The 15,279-nt window shown below is 46.9% G+C and overlaps 3 protein-coding genes across 6 annotated transcripts; all 3 read left to right on the top strand.

Annotated features, from left to right (window-relative positions):
• The first annotated feature begins 18 nt into the window (after positions 1–18).
• On the top strand, positions 19–7,386 carry LOC136186696 (uncharacterized). The gene is made up of 31 exons (XM_065974153.1): positions 19–565; positions 629–783; positions 841–999; positions 1,054–1,100; positions 1,167–1,269; positions 1,325–1,453; positions 1,514–1,702; positions 1,758–1,845; positions 1,907–2,007; positions 2,058–2,124; positions 2,179–2,287; positions 2,353–2,431; positions 2,482–2,663; positions 2,720–2,801; positions 2,861–3,093; positions 3,145–3,279; positions 3,334–3,427; positions 3,487–3,639; positions 3,699–3,769; positions 3,831–3,993; positions 4,045–4,215; positions 4,274–4,449; positions 4,508–4,691; positions 4,742–4,880; positions 4,937–5,087; positions 5,150–5,222; positions 5,277–5,822; positions 5,877–6,008; positions 6,065–6,160; positions 6,210–6,284; positions 6,335–7,386. Exons 1-31 carry the CDS (start codon positions 28–30, stop codon positions 7,178–7,180), a joined length of 5,466 nt encoding a protein of 1,821 aa, XP_065830225.1. The 5' UTR covers positions 19–27; the 3' UTR covers positions 7,181–7,386.
• A 10-nt stretch (positions 7,387–7,396) lies between these two features.
• Positions 7,397–11,306, top strand: LOC136186703 (nuclear cap-binding protein subunit 1-like). Its single transcript, XM_065974162.1, has 26 exons — positions 7,397–7,452; positions 7,501–7,613; positions 7,670–7,770; positions 7,831–7,915; positions 7,968–8,039; positions 8,094–8,201; positions 8,253–8,300; positions 8,351–8,424; positions 8,485–8,566; positions 8,623–8,676; positions 8,729–8,788; positions 8,841–8,951; positions 9,016–9,113; positions 9,172–9,235; positions 9,294–9,404; positions 9,455–9,519; positions 9,571–9,633; positions 9,687–9,761; positions 9,810–10,042; positions 10,106–10,208; positions 10,274–10,367; positions 10,420–10,523; positions 10,576–10,636; positions 10,691–10,846; positions 10,914–11,027; positions 11,090–11,306. Exons 1-26 carry the CDS (start codon positions 7,428–7,430, stop codon positions 11,201–11,203), a joined length of 2,388 nt encoding a protein of 795 aa, XP_065830234.1. The 5' UTR covers positions 7,397–7,427; the 3' UTR covers positions 11,204–11,306.
• Positions 11,301–15,236, top strand: LOC136186700 (tudor domain-containing protein 5-like). 4 transcript variants are annotated; one of them, XM_065974160.1, is made up of 17 exons: positions 11,301–12,119; positions 12,178–12,383; positions 12,439–12,495; positions 12,560–12,704; positions 12,761–12,971; positions 13,024–13,072; positions 13,140–13,220; positions 13,276–13,337; positions 13,394–13,472; positions 13,546–13,623; positions 13,681–14,009; positions 14,070–14,225; positions 14,287–14,340; positions 14,389–14,499; positions 14,555–14,696; positions 14,762–14,824; positions 14,888–15,236. In XM_065974160.1, the coding sequence occupies exons 1-17, from the start codon at positions 11,345–11,347 to the stop codon at positions 15,056–15,058; spliced, it is 2,769 nt and encodes a 922-aa protein (XP_065830232.1). In that variant the 5' UTR covers positions 11,301–11,344; the 3' UTR covers positions 15,059–15,236. The 4 variants fall into 4 exon arrangements, with proteins under 4 accessions (XP_065830232.1, XP_065830231.1, XP_065830230.1 ...); XM_065974159.1 differs by having other exon boundaries at positions 14,759–14,824; XM_065974158.1 differs by having other exon boundaries at positions 14,762–15,236.
• The last annotated feature ends 43 nt before the right edge of the window (positions 15,237–15,279 follow it).

Here is a 15,279-nt window from a genome sequence, read left to right as displayed (position 1 = left end):
TGCCACCTCGTACCAAGCAGGGCAGACATGATAGGGCGGATTGCATTTGTTTGTTTGTGCCTCTTAGCAAATTTTGTCGAGCTACAGGTCATCAAGACATACCCCAAAGCATCGGATGACGAGTACGAGCTACTTCACACCGGCGAAACATTTCGACTGCGCCGTAGTGCGCTCCTCGGCAATTGGACGTCGTCAACGGACATTCACGGTCTGGACGTGCTGCAGAACGACGACGTTGCCGACTGGATTTCCGAAACGTGCATCGAAGCACCGAAAGTGGGCCAAGACGCCGGTACAAAGCAACTGGTCGACGGATTCGAAGAGATCGCCGAGAAAGTCGGCTTCAAGCACAAATACCGAACGCAGAATCCCACTCGACCCTTCTGTCTTTTCGACTTTCGCATTCCGATACGCAATTCATCGCGAGACGTGCGACTCAAAGGCGAATTTTGCACGCCCGAACGCATACCCGGCGGAGCGGCCGTTGCCGATTACAACAACGACGGCTATCCGGATATTTTTTTCACCGTTCACGAGGGCAAAAGCGTTCTGTACAAAAACACAGGTTTGGGCCTTTTTTCCGAGGAGGGCGTTTCTGTCAAAATAGCAATGTCCGGCGTTGCTTTAGGTCTTGGTACGTTTTTAGACGTGACCACCGAGACGAATGTGGGCCCAACCGAGTACGCGAGCGGTGCCGTTTGGGCTGATTTCGACTCTGACGGCGACTTGGACCTTTACGTGACGACTGTTGGCGGCACTCGGCATCACTTGTACATCAATCAAGTCTGTCTATGCTGTTTCGTCAACGCGTTTTATGTCACAAGTCTGCACTCTTTCTAGGGCGATCGTTTTACGGAAGAAGCGTTGGAAAGAAACGCGTCTGCAATGCGACCGGATGAACGCCAAATCTCTGGCATGACTCCGAATGTCGGCGACTATGATCTGGACGGCTATCCAGATCTTTATATCACTGAGTGGGGCTTGTTGAAATCGAGCGAGGTTTGCTTTTTTTTGTGTTGCCATGGCTTAGCTTATCGAGGTGCTTCCCTTCAGAATTCTGCTTCTAGACTGTTGCACAATCTTGGACCAGAGAAGCCAGGGTTCGCATTTAATTATTGTCTTGTGTGTTGTAGGCTAGCAATTTGTCGTTTTTTTCCCCTTTTTAGGTACTTCGAGGATGTTACGATGGATGCTGGAGTAGATATGGACCGATGGAGACGAGGCCATGCCGAAGCGCCAGGCACATTCACTTTTTGTTCATCTTTCACGGTAGACAGCTTGAGATGTTTCGTTGAAAACGTCTTGCTCAACGATTTCTCTGCAGGACCTTGACGAGGACGGGCATCCGGAACTAATTGTCACAACCGATTATGGCGATTCAAAGGTTTTTTGGAATTTTGGCAACGGATCCTTCACGGAGTGTACCATCAACTGTGGAATTGACGCCCGCGTGGTGAGACGCGATATTCATTAACCTTCCAACGTTGTGATTGACTCGTTTTTCTTGTCTAAGGATGCCATGGGCCACGCCATCGGCGATTGGAATGGCGACGGGCACTTGGAATGGTTTTCATCTGGAATTCACGCGGAGTCGGATAACTGTGGACTTGCTGGCTGTCTCTACGGAAACGGCGGAAATGCGCTATTCAAAAATTTGAACCAAGGAAGGGGGATACGTTTTTTTAAAGACGTGGCGGAAGAAGTACGTATAAACTGTGTAGAACGATTTTATCTTACCATTTTTTGATTTTCTCTAGGTGGGAGTTCAGGAAGGACATTGGGGTTGGGGAACCACAATGTTCGACTTCAACAACGACAAATACTTGGATTTCATTTTGACAAATGGTCCGGAAAGACGAAGACGTCGTAATGGGCTGATTATACATAACTATTTCTTGCGCTATAGGATTTGACAGTCCTTCAACGACTCAAGACGATCCATTTGCCACCGATCCTATGCTACTGTGGGTCAACAGGGGCCCAAAGGCCAACCTTACAACTATTGACGTAATGCAGTGAGAGCGCGATAGAATTCTCTTAGAACATCTTTTGTACAGCAAGCAAGACAGCTCGGCATCAATAACACAAAGGATGGTCGCGGCTTGCTCAAATTTGACTTTGACGGTACGAGACCAGTACTGCCTCCGTTTAATTAATGAACTGTGAATTGACTTTTAGGTGACGGCGATGAAGATGTCGTTGTCGTTCACAATGTCGGCAAGGCAGCCTTCTACGAAAATCTTGCAGGCAATCGAAACTTTTGGCTTCGCGTCAAAGTTATGCACAGGTGTGGGGTCGACGTGACAGTTTTCCTTTTTCCTGTCCTGACCGCCGGGCGCACTCTTTTTTTAGATGTCCTGGTCAGAATAGTCGTCTCTGTGACAGTTTGCACGCTCGAGTCCGAGTGACGACAGCCGACGGTTGGACGCAGGTTTGTCAGCGTCAATTGGGCCGTTTTGTTTACTCTAAATGTTCGTGTAGACGCAAGAAATCGGGTCTGGTGCTCATTTCATGGCGCAAAATGAAATTGAAGCTCACTTCGGTCTCGGGCAAACCGGGAATTATGCAGACGTGGAGGTTTACTGGCCCTCGTTCAATATTTGGGTGAAATACACGGGCGTTCAAGCGACGAAACGTCTACTCGTCGTTGCACCGGCACAGAAGTCAGTAGCGTATTAATTCAAGCGAGTTTTTACTTTTCTAATTGATATTATTTTAGCGATCCTAAGGCCAATTCGACATTGTCCTACAGTAAATTGACACAATGTCCTAGACTCAAAATCGCTTCTGTTTCTAATGGGGTAAAAATTCTTCTCTGGAAATTTAGAGTGTCTTTATTTTTTATTTTATGTCTATGCAGACTAAAGGAGCTCAAGTATCTGTCAATCACGGCTCTAGCAGCGTGTCCGTTCTGGTTGACGATCCAAGCAAAGAACAGACAATTGTGTTTGACTATACCGTCGAAATAGAGCCACCTTCACTGGCATCGGGAATCGTGTCAGTAGGCTCAGTGACGCTTTATGTCAAGAAGGAGCCGGCGGGAACGGCTAAACCCGACTGCCTTATTCGTCACTTTCCAACGACGGACCAAAGGTACTAAGCAGTGGTATAGGGTTCTTCTAACGTCGACTTCTTACACTCTAGACGCTTAGACGGCGTCTCAAATAATCGTAACAAGACTTGGTGGGGCGCAGTTGCACAGATTTTAAAACGCGACTTGCCGTCGGCCTACAGCGATGGCCTGGCTGGTCCGTCCAGCCAGTGTACGGCAAAATTGCGGTACGACAAAAGAATCTGCTTATCTACATACAATATGTAGTGTATTCGGAACAGGAGTGCGAACAGGTGCCCCTACTTGGACTCGTACGCAGGCGAAGGATCGACAAGACCATCGCCGAGATTTATCAGCAATAAACTGTTCCATCAGGTGTGCAACTCGAATTTGACACGTTTTCGCGATATTGAATTGGTTTTGCGTCTCCGCAGGCGGATATCGTTTATTCTAAGCGTCACTTGAGCGACATGATGGTCCAGTTTAGTCAATTTCTCACTCACGACACGGACTTTTCAAGCCCATTGCCGAGATTTGAATTCCAGACGGTTCGTGGCGATGTCTGGCTGCCTATTCGAGTTCCAAAGGTATATATATATAGCATCAACAATCCTAATGGGTAGCGTAACGTAATTTTTTTCATTAGGGTGACGTCCACTTTGATCCGTATGAAGGAGGAGACAATCACCTTCCCTTCATCCGTTCAACGTTTGATCGGTTGGTTGCTTTATTGTGTGTCTTTGTTACGGCTTCGTTACTGACTGCACCGTTTCACCAGAAAGTGCACCGGCCGGGCCCTTAATGTGGCTCGAGAACAGATCAACAAGCTCACTTCCATCATCGACGGCTCAATGATTTACGGCACTTCAGAAGTTGACAGTTTAAAGCTCAGATCTAAAGTCAACGGCAAAATGATCACGCAGGAAGGCGGCTTCATTCCTGTAAAAATTCGCGAAACGATTTCGCGACGATACTAGACTATGCTTTTTTAGTACAATACAATCGGCTTGGCTAACGATAATCCGGTCGGAAGGCCCCGAGACCAACTATTGGTCGCCGGCGACACGAGGAGCAACGTTCAACCCGGCTTAATCGTTTTTCACTCTCTGTTCGTTCGCGAGCACAATCGCCAGTGCGACGAATACATGAAGAAACGACCAAACGTGCGCGAATAGTTTGCAAAAGTTGGAGTCCACTTAGTAGTCTTTTCGACTTGTTTAGGCGTCTGACAGCGACGTTTTTGAAGCGGCTCGTCGAATTGTTATAGCTGAGCTTCAAGCCATAACATTTCGCGAATTTCTACCGGCGCTTTTTGGAAGAGACATGTCGCCCTATCGAGGCTACAACACGTCCGTGCAGACGGATATAGGAAACGCGTTTGCAACGGCCGCTTTTAGGTAGGTTGCGATTGTAACCGCGGGACCATAGATGAGAACGCTTTTTTCCTCACTGCAGGTACGGCCACAGCCAGGTCAATTCTGATTTGTGGAGATTTGACGAGGATTGGAATGTTGCTCCTGAGGGTCATCTTCCCCTCAGGGACTCCTACTTCAGACCCGAGCGAGTTATTCGCGAGGGTGGCATGGAGCCTCTTCTTCGTGGCTTTGTCTATCAACCAGCGCAAGAAGTGGATACGCTCGTAGGCCGAGGCATTCTCGTGACTGCAGAAGAACTAAGGCTTTTCTGTAGATGGTTGACGACATGAGAAACGTTCTATTTCCCGTCGCTAAAAGGGAGGGGCTCGATTTGGCTGCTATGAACATACAGAGGGGTAGAGATCACGGTCTTACCGATTTCAACTCTGCTAGAGGTCACTTGAACTTGAACAGTAAGCGACGTCAACGTAACGTTGAAGGTGGTCTTGTCATTCTCGTTGCACAATAGAATATCGACGTTTTTCTGACATTTCCGACAATCCCAATGTTACGACAGTACTCGAAGAGCTGTATGGGAGCATCAATAATATTGACTTGTGGGTGGGCGGTTTGGCGGAGAAGAAAGTCAACGGAAGCGAATTGGGACCCCTGTTTGAGACGTACGTATCGTGTTGAAACTAGAGAAAAGATCTTTTATTTCTCGTGTTTTTCTGTTACACAGTTTGGTGCTGATGAATTTCTTAAGACTGCGTGATGGTGACTATTATTGGTACGAACGCAACATGACAGCGAAAGTATAGGCAGAAACGCTATAGTGACGATCCTTGCACTGTTTGACTCTGTTTTAGGAAATAGACTACATTCACTCCCTCACCTTGTCAAAAATTATTCAACTGAACACAGACTTCAAGGACGTTCCGAAAAACGTGTTCTTTTCCTCTCGGGAGTGCAGCTCCGTGACGAATCACCAGTGCGTGGTCAGACCACAAAAGGAATGCTCGACTTTGAGTCCGACATCAGGAGGCGCTACCACCGATTCCACCACCACCACCACCACCAAAGCGACGACCTCTTCGGTTTCTGTCTCAGCAACAACGGTATCTGTGACTGCTGCACCTACGCCGACGACGAATAAGCCGACAACATTCGTGCCGTCAGCTACATTTTCGCCGCCGACGACGGAGACACCGACGACCAAAATGCCGACAACGGAAATGCCGACTACCGCGATGTCGACGACGGATGTGCCGACCTCGTCGCCTTGCTGTGTTGAGCTGGACAACTGTACTTCTGCTAAGCGAGAACTCAATTCTAGCCTTGCAGAACGAGAACGAAATTACTCTGCTCTGTTGCAAAGCCACGCGAACTTGGAGCTGCAGCTGATCGCGGAAAAAGTACGTGACAGTCTTCTCTGTTAGCCCTTCAAAAATCGGCTGCGGATTTTGTAGGAGATGGTCGACGAGATCCGACGCAATCAATCGTCACTGAAAATGAGCTGCAGTGTTGTGCTTGTGGAGCGAGACCAACTGAACGAGACAGTCGGACGACAGCTGATTAATATAAGCCGTCTCCAAGATCAAGTATAAAACGACGCACTGTTCCAGATGGCAGAATACGTTGTATTGCGCGTTTATAGGTGGTTGACGTGGAGAAGGCTGCTGATCGCTTGGAACAGTCGCACAACTCAACTCTGAGCCAGCTCAGAGAATCCCAACTATCTTTCGCTTTATACGTCAGTATGGTAGTGAGCAGTTACTAATTGATAAAGTACTTTCCTTTAGGCTAAAATTTGCCAGAAAAACATCACCGCTCTTCGCAGCGAGAAGCAATCGAGTCTATCCAACCTTCAAACTGAGGTGCTATTATATCGTTTACCTCAAAAAATGACTAATTCATAAATTCACAGATTTCTAACCTAAATATTTCTCTCATCAATACTACAGCCGCACTTTCTTCCTGTCGCCAGTCTCTCACAGCTAGGCCAAGCAGTGTATCGCCAACGACGTCGTCACCATCGGCGACGACGCTTTCTCCGACGACTACGACTCCATCTCCTGCAACGACGTCGTCTCCCACGACCGAACAACCAACAACGATAGAATCGACAACCTCCTCTCCGTGTCCGACTGTCGATTCTTCGCTGTTGAGTGCGATGCAGTCGAATATAAGTCGACTCCAGCAGAACGTCACGTCGATGACGAACAAAGTCAGCAATCTGCAAATCCAACTTGAACAATCGGAGAACTCTAATTCCGTTTTGCGATCGGAAAACAGTCGACTAACGAACAGCTACAGATTTACTGGCACTAAGCTTCAATCGTGCGAAAATGAAAAAGATGATGCTATAGCACAGTGGACGGCCTGCGAGAAGAGAACACCCTCACCTACATTGCCCGCACAGCAACCCACTAGCACTGAGAAGAATTCGACATGTCAAAAGATAAAGGAAGATCTGGATATGTGCCGCCAATCAAAGCAGCCATGCGGAGGCAGCGAGGGACCAACGACTAGTAGTCAATCTTTTTCTACTACTACTAGTGAAGAAATCGGCTTTCATGACTTGTATAATTCGACGTGGGGTCTCATTCTTATTGCTCTTGCTGGCGGATTTTTCTTACTGTGGATCATTTTCTTCATCCTTTTCCTTGTCCTCTGCGCAAAGAATCGTCGTTCCAATTCGGACGATACGCCGAAGAAGTACGATTTTACTGTTCAAAACCGAGCCTTCAAGTTGGGTGACGACGCTTTTTGACAATCGTATTATTATTAACCAACTTCAGCTTATTCACACTTCTGACGTCAATCCTCTTCCGCGCATTATTCAGTCATATGTTAGGCATTGTTAGTGTCTCTTATATTTTATATCAGGCATCAATACTTATACCCTCTGAGTCAATTATTTTAGTACTGTACGAGCGCATATGGGCAATTACATAAAGTCATTTACATCTTTGCAGAAGCGCGTTAGCTGTGCCCGAATTCCGTAAAAATAAGCAGGCATGTCTCGGCGCCGCAGAAGCGACGGTAGATTCTAGGCTAAGAAAGATCCAATCTCAAAAACCAGCGCTTTAGATGGCGGCGGCGGGGATCGCTACCATTCGTCGTCGAAAAGAAAACGCTACATGGACGACGCCGATGCAGGCGAGGATAGCCTTCAGTCGAGCATCTTTCGCATTTACGACAAGGTGCAACTTCCCTACACGTCCGCCTTGCAAGCGAATGGACGATCGCCTCCTTTTAGAGCGGCGTCTCGGTCGAGTCGAATTTGGAGGAGGCAGCTTCGACGTTGGGAGCCGATCTCGTCAATCGTCGAACGCAAATTCTCGAAATTTTATGCCAAACGTGGGCTTACGCGGGACTGGGGCGTGGTTTTTCACAAAAAGATTTCTGTGGGTGTGGTAGGCCTACTTGTCTTCCGGACAAAACGACCATCTACACGACTCTCGTCGGACTGCTCAACGTAAAGAGCTACAATTTCGGAGCATCGGTAGTAGCACGGTCCAACGAAAAAAAGAAAGTCTCATATTTTTATCTATTAGCTTGTCGAAAAATTACTGGCTTGTCTCACAAAGTCACTGGACGAGTGTCGTTTTACAGATGCAAGGCATTTAGTAGGAAGAAATAATCTTAGGAAGAGGATACTGTCGTTAACATTGCTTTGTCAGTTTCGTTTTCTTGCGGATTTGGTGAATTCGAATGTGATCATACCGGCATCGGTGACTCTATTGATGGAGAGCTTCTTATCGGTTCTTTCGGAGGCCGACACTCCTCAAGTATCTTCTGTCAGAGCAGTGTCCGTAACGTTGTGTCTATAAATTGATTAGGTTCGCACTGATTGGTATGCTTACACGGTCATGTCTACCATACCATGGGTACGCCAGAATATCATCATTATGTCCAATAGATATGTATATGTATATAGGTTGCTGAGGTGCTGGCTGAGAAGAGGAAGCCCGAGTTCGAACGTATTCTTGATAAACTGCAAAAATATGTCAGGTAGCGACTATTTATATATAAGTTTATATCTGAAGATGTGACGTTATTTGGTGCATGCAGTCAAAGGAAGAACGATCACGTTGCCGGGCTCCGAGTGTGGACGGCGACATCTGATTTAGAGCAGAAATACAGTCAAGACGACGTCAGTTTTTCATAAAAAAAAAAACAATGAACAATTTTTAATGAAATTTCTAATAGTACATCAACGTGCTGTGGAATCAAATCCAGAACATGAAGAACGACGGTTGGAAGGTGACGTTCCTAGAAAAAAAAGATCCATTTCTTATCAAAATGAGCTATTTAGCTGCGCTTTTCCCTCAAGCCTTACAGATCATTTAGCCACGTACTTTGCGAAGCACTGCAGGTCAAAAAGAAATCGCATACTTACGCGTGTCGACGTACTTATTTACTTGTAGCAAGCTCTTCCGCAAGTGCGCCCACCGCCGCACGTTCACGGCACCGTCTATCCCGCGCCTCGACTCGTTTTCCGACTCTTTGAAGACAGTGACGTCCACCGCGGCGTTGAGGTCTCTAAGACGCGCTGTTGTTGTACGCGCACACGCGCGAGGATTTAATTTTTTCTCTCATTAGGATCGCATTCTTCCAAGCCCCACGTCCATCGATCGATTCATAGTCAACGAAATGATCTCAAATGTTATTGACGTTAGACACCGTGATCGAAAGGACTGGTAGAGAGACCACCATAAAGGAATTTTGCGTACAATAGTAGAGAATGTTTGGTTCTAGCGCCAGGGCACTTGTTAGCATTCCAGGCAAGAGTAAGCTACCTCTGACATATATTCTTGTAGAGGTAAGTAGGAGGAGGAAAAATGACGTTGTAGATGTCCTCCCTCTTTCTTTCTCTCTAGGCGGCTTTGGGCGATTTATTTCAGCTGCCTTCTCCGCCTCATCTGCCCGTCATGTATGGTTCTCTGCTGGTTGAATTGAGCCGATTGAATCCTAGCAAAATGCCCGTCGTTGTATGTTGTTTAGCCGTCTCGAAGATGCACGAACGATCGATTGTTTTTAGCTTGTTCAGGCTGTCAGTTTGCTATTTGAGCGCTTGGATGTTATGAACACAGTGTGCATTAACAGGTCAGAGTTAATGAGCCTACCGGTTGCTTACTCTCAGTCTCGTTCTTTCAGGTTTGCTATCTGGTTCAGCTTCCACTTGAGTAACGTCCAATTTCGATGGGAGTGGGAAGACTGGTACAAAAAGAAATATGTGAACCGTTTCGACGCTATTTTTCTTGAAATTTCAGGCAAGAACACCTCAGTTTACCGTCTGACCATCCCAAGCGAAAATTCATCAGCGACGTTTTGGAAATGTGCATCAGGTACGAAGACGAAAACGGCGTTTCCTCGTCCCTAGTCGTTTCTCTCAGATTCTCCTATCGCGAGCGCATCGGCGAGCTACTTCCCGACTCGTTCACGTCCATTCTTCCGCCGGAATCGACGGCGCGGTGCAAATACAACAAACAAGTCAAACCTGATCTGCCCGGATCGGACGTCGCTCAACGCTTTTTGACGTCGGTGCGAGACAAAGTGAGTCTCGATCAGCTCAGAAACGTTCTCAGCGAATTACCCAACGAGCCACCGAGTTCAACTCCAACTGAAGGTCGCGATCGACGTTGCTCCTTTGTGAGGAGCAGAGGTGGAAACAGTCTTTGTCTTCGTTTAGGCGCTTGCTTTATGCCCGTTTCGCTTCGACTTGAAGTCTTTCTTCAGACGATTTGCAATGTTGCGAGCAAATCATTTAGCCACATGTTTCTCGCTCTTACGAAGTGAAGACGCGAAAACTTGACAACAGTCAGCGATGTGAAAAGGCGATTTTTCTCCTCTTCTCTAGATTCAAATCCCTCTTTCTCGAACTGATGGAGTTGGAATCGTCTCAGATCGAAGGTCTCGCCATTCTCACGCAAATTTGGAGTGCAAATTCTCAGGTATGCTGCAGTAGTACTTGAGACCGTGTTTGGCAGCCGTTTTTGCTGCAAGATGCTGACGGTGCTGATTGATAAAATGCAACGGCTTAAGATCATTAAAACGAGTGCGATTGTCAAGTGGATCTTTCATCCTGAGATGGTCAAATTTTTCAACAGGTTGATTCCTTTTTTGCGTGCCTATTTTCGTTTAAAGTAGCGATTGTATTAGACGATTTATTTGGGAGATACTGAATTCGGCCCTGGCAAAGATAGTCACTCAACCTCTTCAGGTATCACAGACCAAGGGGAATCAAATATTATTTCTACTCTCCTCCACGCTAAAGATCTCCAACGACTTGAAAGAAATCGAGAAACGTTCGCAAGAAAACAAAATGGAGACAGATGGAACCGGAGCCGACGACGAGCAAGTGGCAGCGCTGACAGACGAGCTCGAAAAAGCCCAAAACCAACAAAAGGAGGCTTTTCTCACTGTTGTTCAGGTACATTCGGTCAAAAAAAATCCGGCTAACGTCTATCCGCACCGCTCTTGTCTTTTCCTCATTTCAGCTCTTCGTAAAAGTGCTCGGTGACTATCTTGCTAGCTGTGACAAGGATTCGGCTCGTTTTGACACGCTGTGGTTCAAGTGCACGCGAGATCAACTCAGGCAGATCATGTGTCACGTATAAAAAATTATACGTTCTAACGATAGTATTTGTTGTCTAATAGGGTTTTTCTTTTTTAGCACATCTCTGTTATCGTAAACTACAGAGACGCTTTGGAGTCGCTCATATTCACGCCCGAAACGGATCAACGTATAATGGCGGTGTATTACGATTTTCAAGGATTGATCAGCTAAGCGCGCGTTAGTGATTTGTTCGTGCTGCTCCGAAATTTCGAGACATTTTTCGAAATAATGTTAATCTCGGGCCACGCGTGTTTTAAGTGCGCATGCGTCGTAAGAGAGCTTCCTCCCAGTTGAGTTCCTTCTGTTGATGCCATGGCAGCCGCGAAATTGGACCTTGTGAAGAGGGAGTTGAGCGCGTTTCTCGTCTCTCGTCCGACGGGCCTGACGATTCGCGAACTGGAGAGAGACTATCGCCAGTCAACGGGTCACGTGGTCCCCTACATGCAATTCGGTTTCTCGTCGTTTCACTCTTTCATCGACAGCATGCCCGACGTCGTCTACACGACGTACGATTCGCAGGGTCGCGAAATTCTCAAAGCCATACCGACGGGCGATTCGGCTCACGTCGAAAAACTAATCCGCGCGCAAAGAAATAATCCCGGGAAACGAAAGCCCCTTTCGACTCAAAAATATTCCCGTTTCTCCTACGCACAATTCGGCGTCGCTCAAAGGAAGCCTACGCAACAAAGACAAAGGAACTTCGCTCCTACGTCACGCCCTTCTCCTCCTCCTCGCTTTGCAGGGGCGGTGCCCATGGTGCCCATAGGTCATGTTGGCGGCAGTCTCGGAGCGTTATCCGTCGAAGGGCAGTTGTTGTCGTTATTGGCTCAGTTTCCAAAAGGGCTGGAATGCGATCTACTTCAGTCTCATTTCAAGTCTCGATATGGATACGAAATCGACTTCGGACGATTGGGATTTTCTTCTTTGCCGGCGTTCGTCAAGTCCATTCCATCATCGGTTGAAGTTAGAACTGCTTTTGGTAGAGGATTTTGTCTCTTTGCCAAAGGATTGTCATCGTCGTCGTCGTCGTCATCAGACAGCCAGAGCCGCAAGAGAACTCCATCTTCTCCTCCTCCTGCCCCTGCAAGTACGATTATTATTATTAGATAAACTTGATAGATAGTATAACTATTTATCGTGCGAAGGGGAAGAGAAGAAAGAGCGGTCGAATAATAACGAAGACGTCGTCAATGAAGAGACGCAACAAGAAGACCAGACTGAGGCAGCAGAAGGGGGAGACAATCAAAGCGAACAGGGAGCAGACGCCAAAGAGAACGAGGACGAGGACGAGGACGAGGAGGAGAATCGGCGCATGCTCGAATTGGAACAATTGCAAGAGAAAATCTGGGAAGTAAGTATACATGCATATCTTGCATTCATCAATAGACGGACGGTTCTTTTTAAAGCTTCTCCACCCGTACAAAAACGGCGCGTGGGCGAACAAGTTCTTCAAGGCATACGAGGCACGTGGCCAATTGATTAACGACTGATCAAATGAAATAAAAGAGCTTACGCTATTCGTTTCAGGAGAAGTATGGTGCGCCTGTGCCGTGTGAAGAGTTCGGTTTTAATAGCGCCGTTGCGCTGCTGAAAGCATTGGACGGATATTTCATCGTAGACCAACCTTTCCCAGATAGAGAGGATTACCTTCTTTTTGCTCGCGAACAAGAAGGTGCTAAAAAGTCGTTTTTATAGAAGAAAACAAACGATGTCGTCACGTGTTTTTAGATGTCGACGACGTCGCCACTAACGGCAGTAGCAGCGGGGAGAGTTCGTTAGAAGTGAGTATGTGCGAGTGGGTTCCTACGAGACCGGAAGTCAGAGCGAATTGCGTTTACGAGAACGTCGCCGTTTCTCACGTGTCCCACTCGCTGTTTCACTTCTACATTCAGTTGGGAGATCAGAGGGAGAATTTTTTGCTGCTTCAAGAGCGTCTACAGTAAGTATCTTGAGAAGGGAGAAAATTGGCTTTCTTAGATTATTTTCATTAGGATTTATGCATCTAGACAGAAACCGGTTGCCTCTATCGTCACCAGAAAGGTATTTGCGTCAATTGCATTGTTTTTATCTTTTGTCGTTTGCGAGAGAATCGACTTAATCGACTTAGCCCTGCTGTGCAAAGTATCATCAAGACAATAAATGGTACAGGGGAATAGTGACGGGAATCAAGGAAGATGCTAAGGCTGAAGTAAGACGAACGATATACGAATCTCGTTTTCCCTAAAAGAGATTGTATTCTATAGGTGTTCTTTATTGACTACGGAAACAAAGAAATCATTTCCTGCAATGACGTAGTACCAATTGAGTACGCGCCGAAAGATACCCCACCTTGCCACTTACATGCAAAGTGCTGCATTCTAGTTTGGCTTATCTGTCGCTTCCATCCTTTGCTCTGTATTGCGCCTTCTCTTGCATCAAGCCTCCTCCTCCCGCTGAAGAAGTAAGAAGTCTCTCCTCCCCCTCTCTCTCTCTCTCTCTCTCTACTAGTAGCGTGCGACACTTTGTTTTCTTAGTGGAGTGCTGACGTCGTTTGGAAAATCTCGCAACTTGTCGACGGAATGTCGCTGAAAATTCGCGTCGACCGAGTTGAAGTATGACGTCAAATTTGCAGTCGACTTTATCTAATTAATTAATTAAATCGTCTTCAGAACGACAAGGTTCTGATTGGCGAGATGACCTGTGACAGATATGACGTTATCGATGCTCTCGTTCGTTCCGGCGTCGCCGCGTACGACAGTGACGTCGTCAGTCACAAAAGGCAATCGTCTTTGGCGCTATCACTGTCGTCGTCGTCGTCGTCATTGGCGCAGCGGCGTCCAGAACCCAAAGTTGCGTCGACTCCTGCTACCTCCGAGGCCAGTTGTGACGGCGCGTCGACGGTGTCAGACAGACCTTCTTCTCGGCAGTCGGATCGCCTTCCTGCTACATCTACCGCTTCGAATTCTTCCTCGTCACGCTCGAGCAAGTTGGTGCAGAGGTACGTGGCTTTCATTCGCGTTTTTTGGCATTCCGCAGTTTAATCAGAAGGCTCGTATAGAGTGATTCTTAGAGATAGAGATAGCGGTCGCGTCAATTCAGTCGGTGTCGTTCATCTGAACGATCGGGTGTACATTTCTGAACAACACCTTGAAAATCTCGGTTACACGAAATTGACGCCGCACAATCCTCGTATCTTTCACGAAGTCATAGATTGGTACGCTAATGTAGTTATGATTCCAAACTTTACGGTTGTGTTGTAAATTCTATTTTTTCAGTGTTGTCAATCATGAAGACCTGACGAAGAGTCTTACGCTATTTGAAATTCCAAGGTAGCTTACATTACAATTATCATCGGCGGCAAACAATTGTCTCTTTAGCCTACTGGAAAAGCTTTCAATTCTGATGAAGGAAGTGCAGGGTCAATCCAATTGCTCTGAATCAACGAGCGCAAACGCAGAAGCGCAGTTGGCTAAACTGCAAGCGGAACGGTACCTAAACTTCTTTGTTGAGAAGCAAGCCACCTGTGCACCTCTTCGTTTTTAGAGCTAGACTTCAACAGTGTTTGCGAGACGGCAAAGTTAATCCGACCGTAGAGAAACTTCAAGATCTTGAAAACCGAATAGAGCAGTTGCAACTGGGCTTGACTCCGTCTTTCCCTGCAGCCCCTTCGCCAACAGTTGTTCAGGTGCACTATTTACCCGTTTCAATAGCATTGTTTGTTCTAACTAGCGTCACGGTTATTTACAGCAGCAGCAGCAGTTGCAGCTGCTGCCGCTTTCACCGCCGCCGCCGCCGCCGCCAGGAGTTGCTCAGGTGCACTGTTTACCCTTCCTAATAACATCGATTGTTCACAGTGGCGTTATTTACGTACAACAGCCGCCGCCGCCGCAGCGAAGTTCGGTTCACTTTCGCTTGGGTCCTCCCGTTTCTACGCTACATTTTGGTCAGCGACATTCGCTGCCCGGAGTTAATGGTCATCCTTTCGCAGCCAATGGTGGCGCATCGTCGTCTTCTGTGCAAATGCCGCAACAACAGCAGCAGCAGTAGTCGTGCCTGGTGTTGACAAAGAGTTTATTGACAGCAGAAGCAGTTTACGTTGAGTTTATTTGAGTTGGAGATGTTTATTTGTGAGTTATATTGTACTAAGTCAGAACTTGCCGAGTTTCCTTGTCAATTGTTGTTGTTGTTTGACGAGAATATATCATGGAGAAGAATGATAGTTTAATTGATCTTTTGTGCCCTAACGCGTTCTTCTCTGATTATGTTGC

The sequence above is a fragment of the Oscarella lobularis genome, chromosome 4 (genome assembly GCF_947507565.1).
Source record: "Oscarella lobularis chromosome 4, ooOscLobu1.1, whole genome shotgun sequence".
In the NCBI taxonomy this organism is placed as follows: Eukaryota; Metazoa; Porifera; class Homoscleromorpha; order Homosclerophorida; family Oscarellidae; genus Oscarella; species Oscarella lobularis.
The sequence above is the reverse complement of the archived record's forward strand: the minus strand, read 5'-3'. Positions and strand labels throughout refer to the sequence as shown.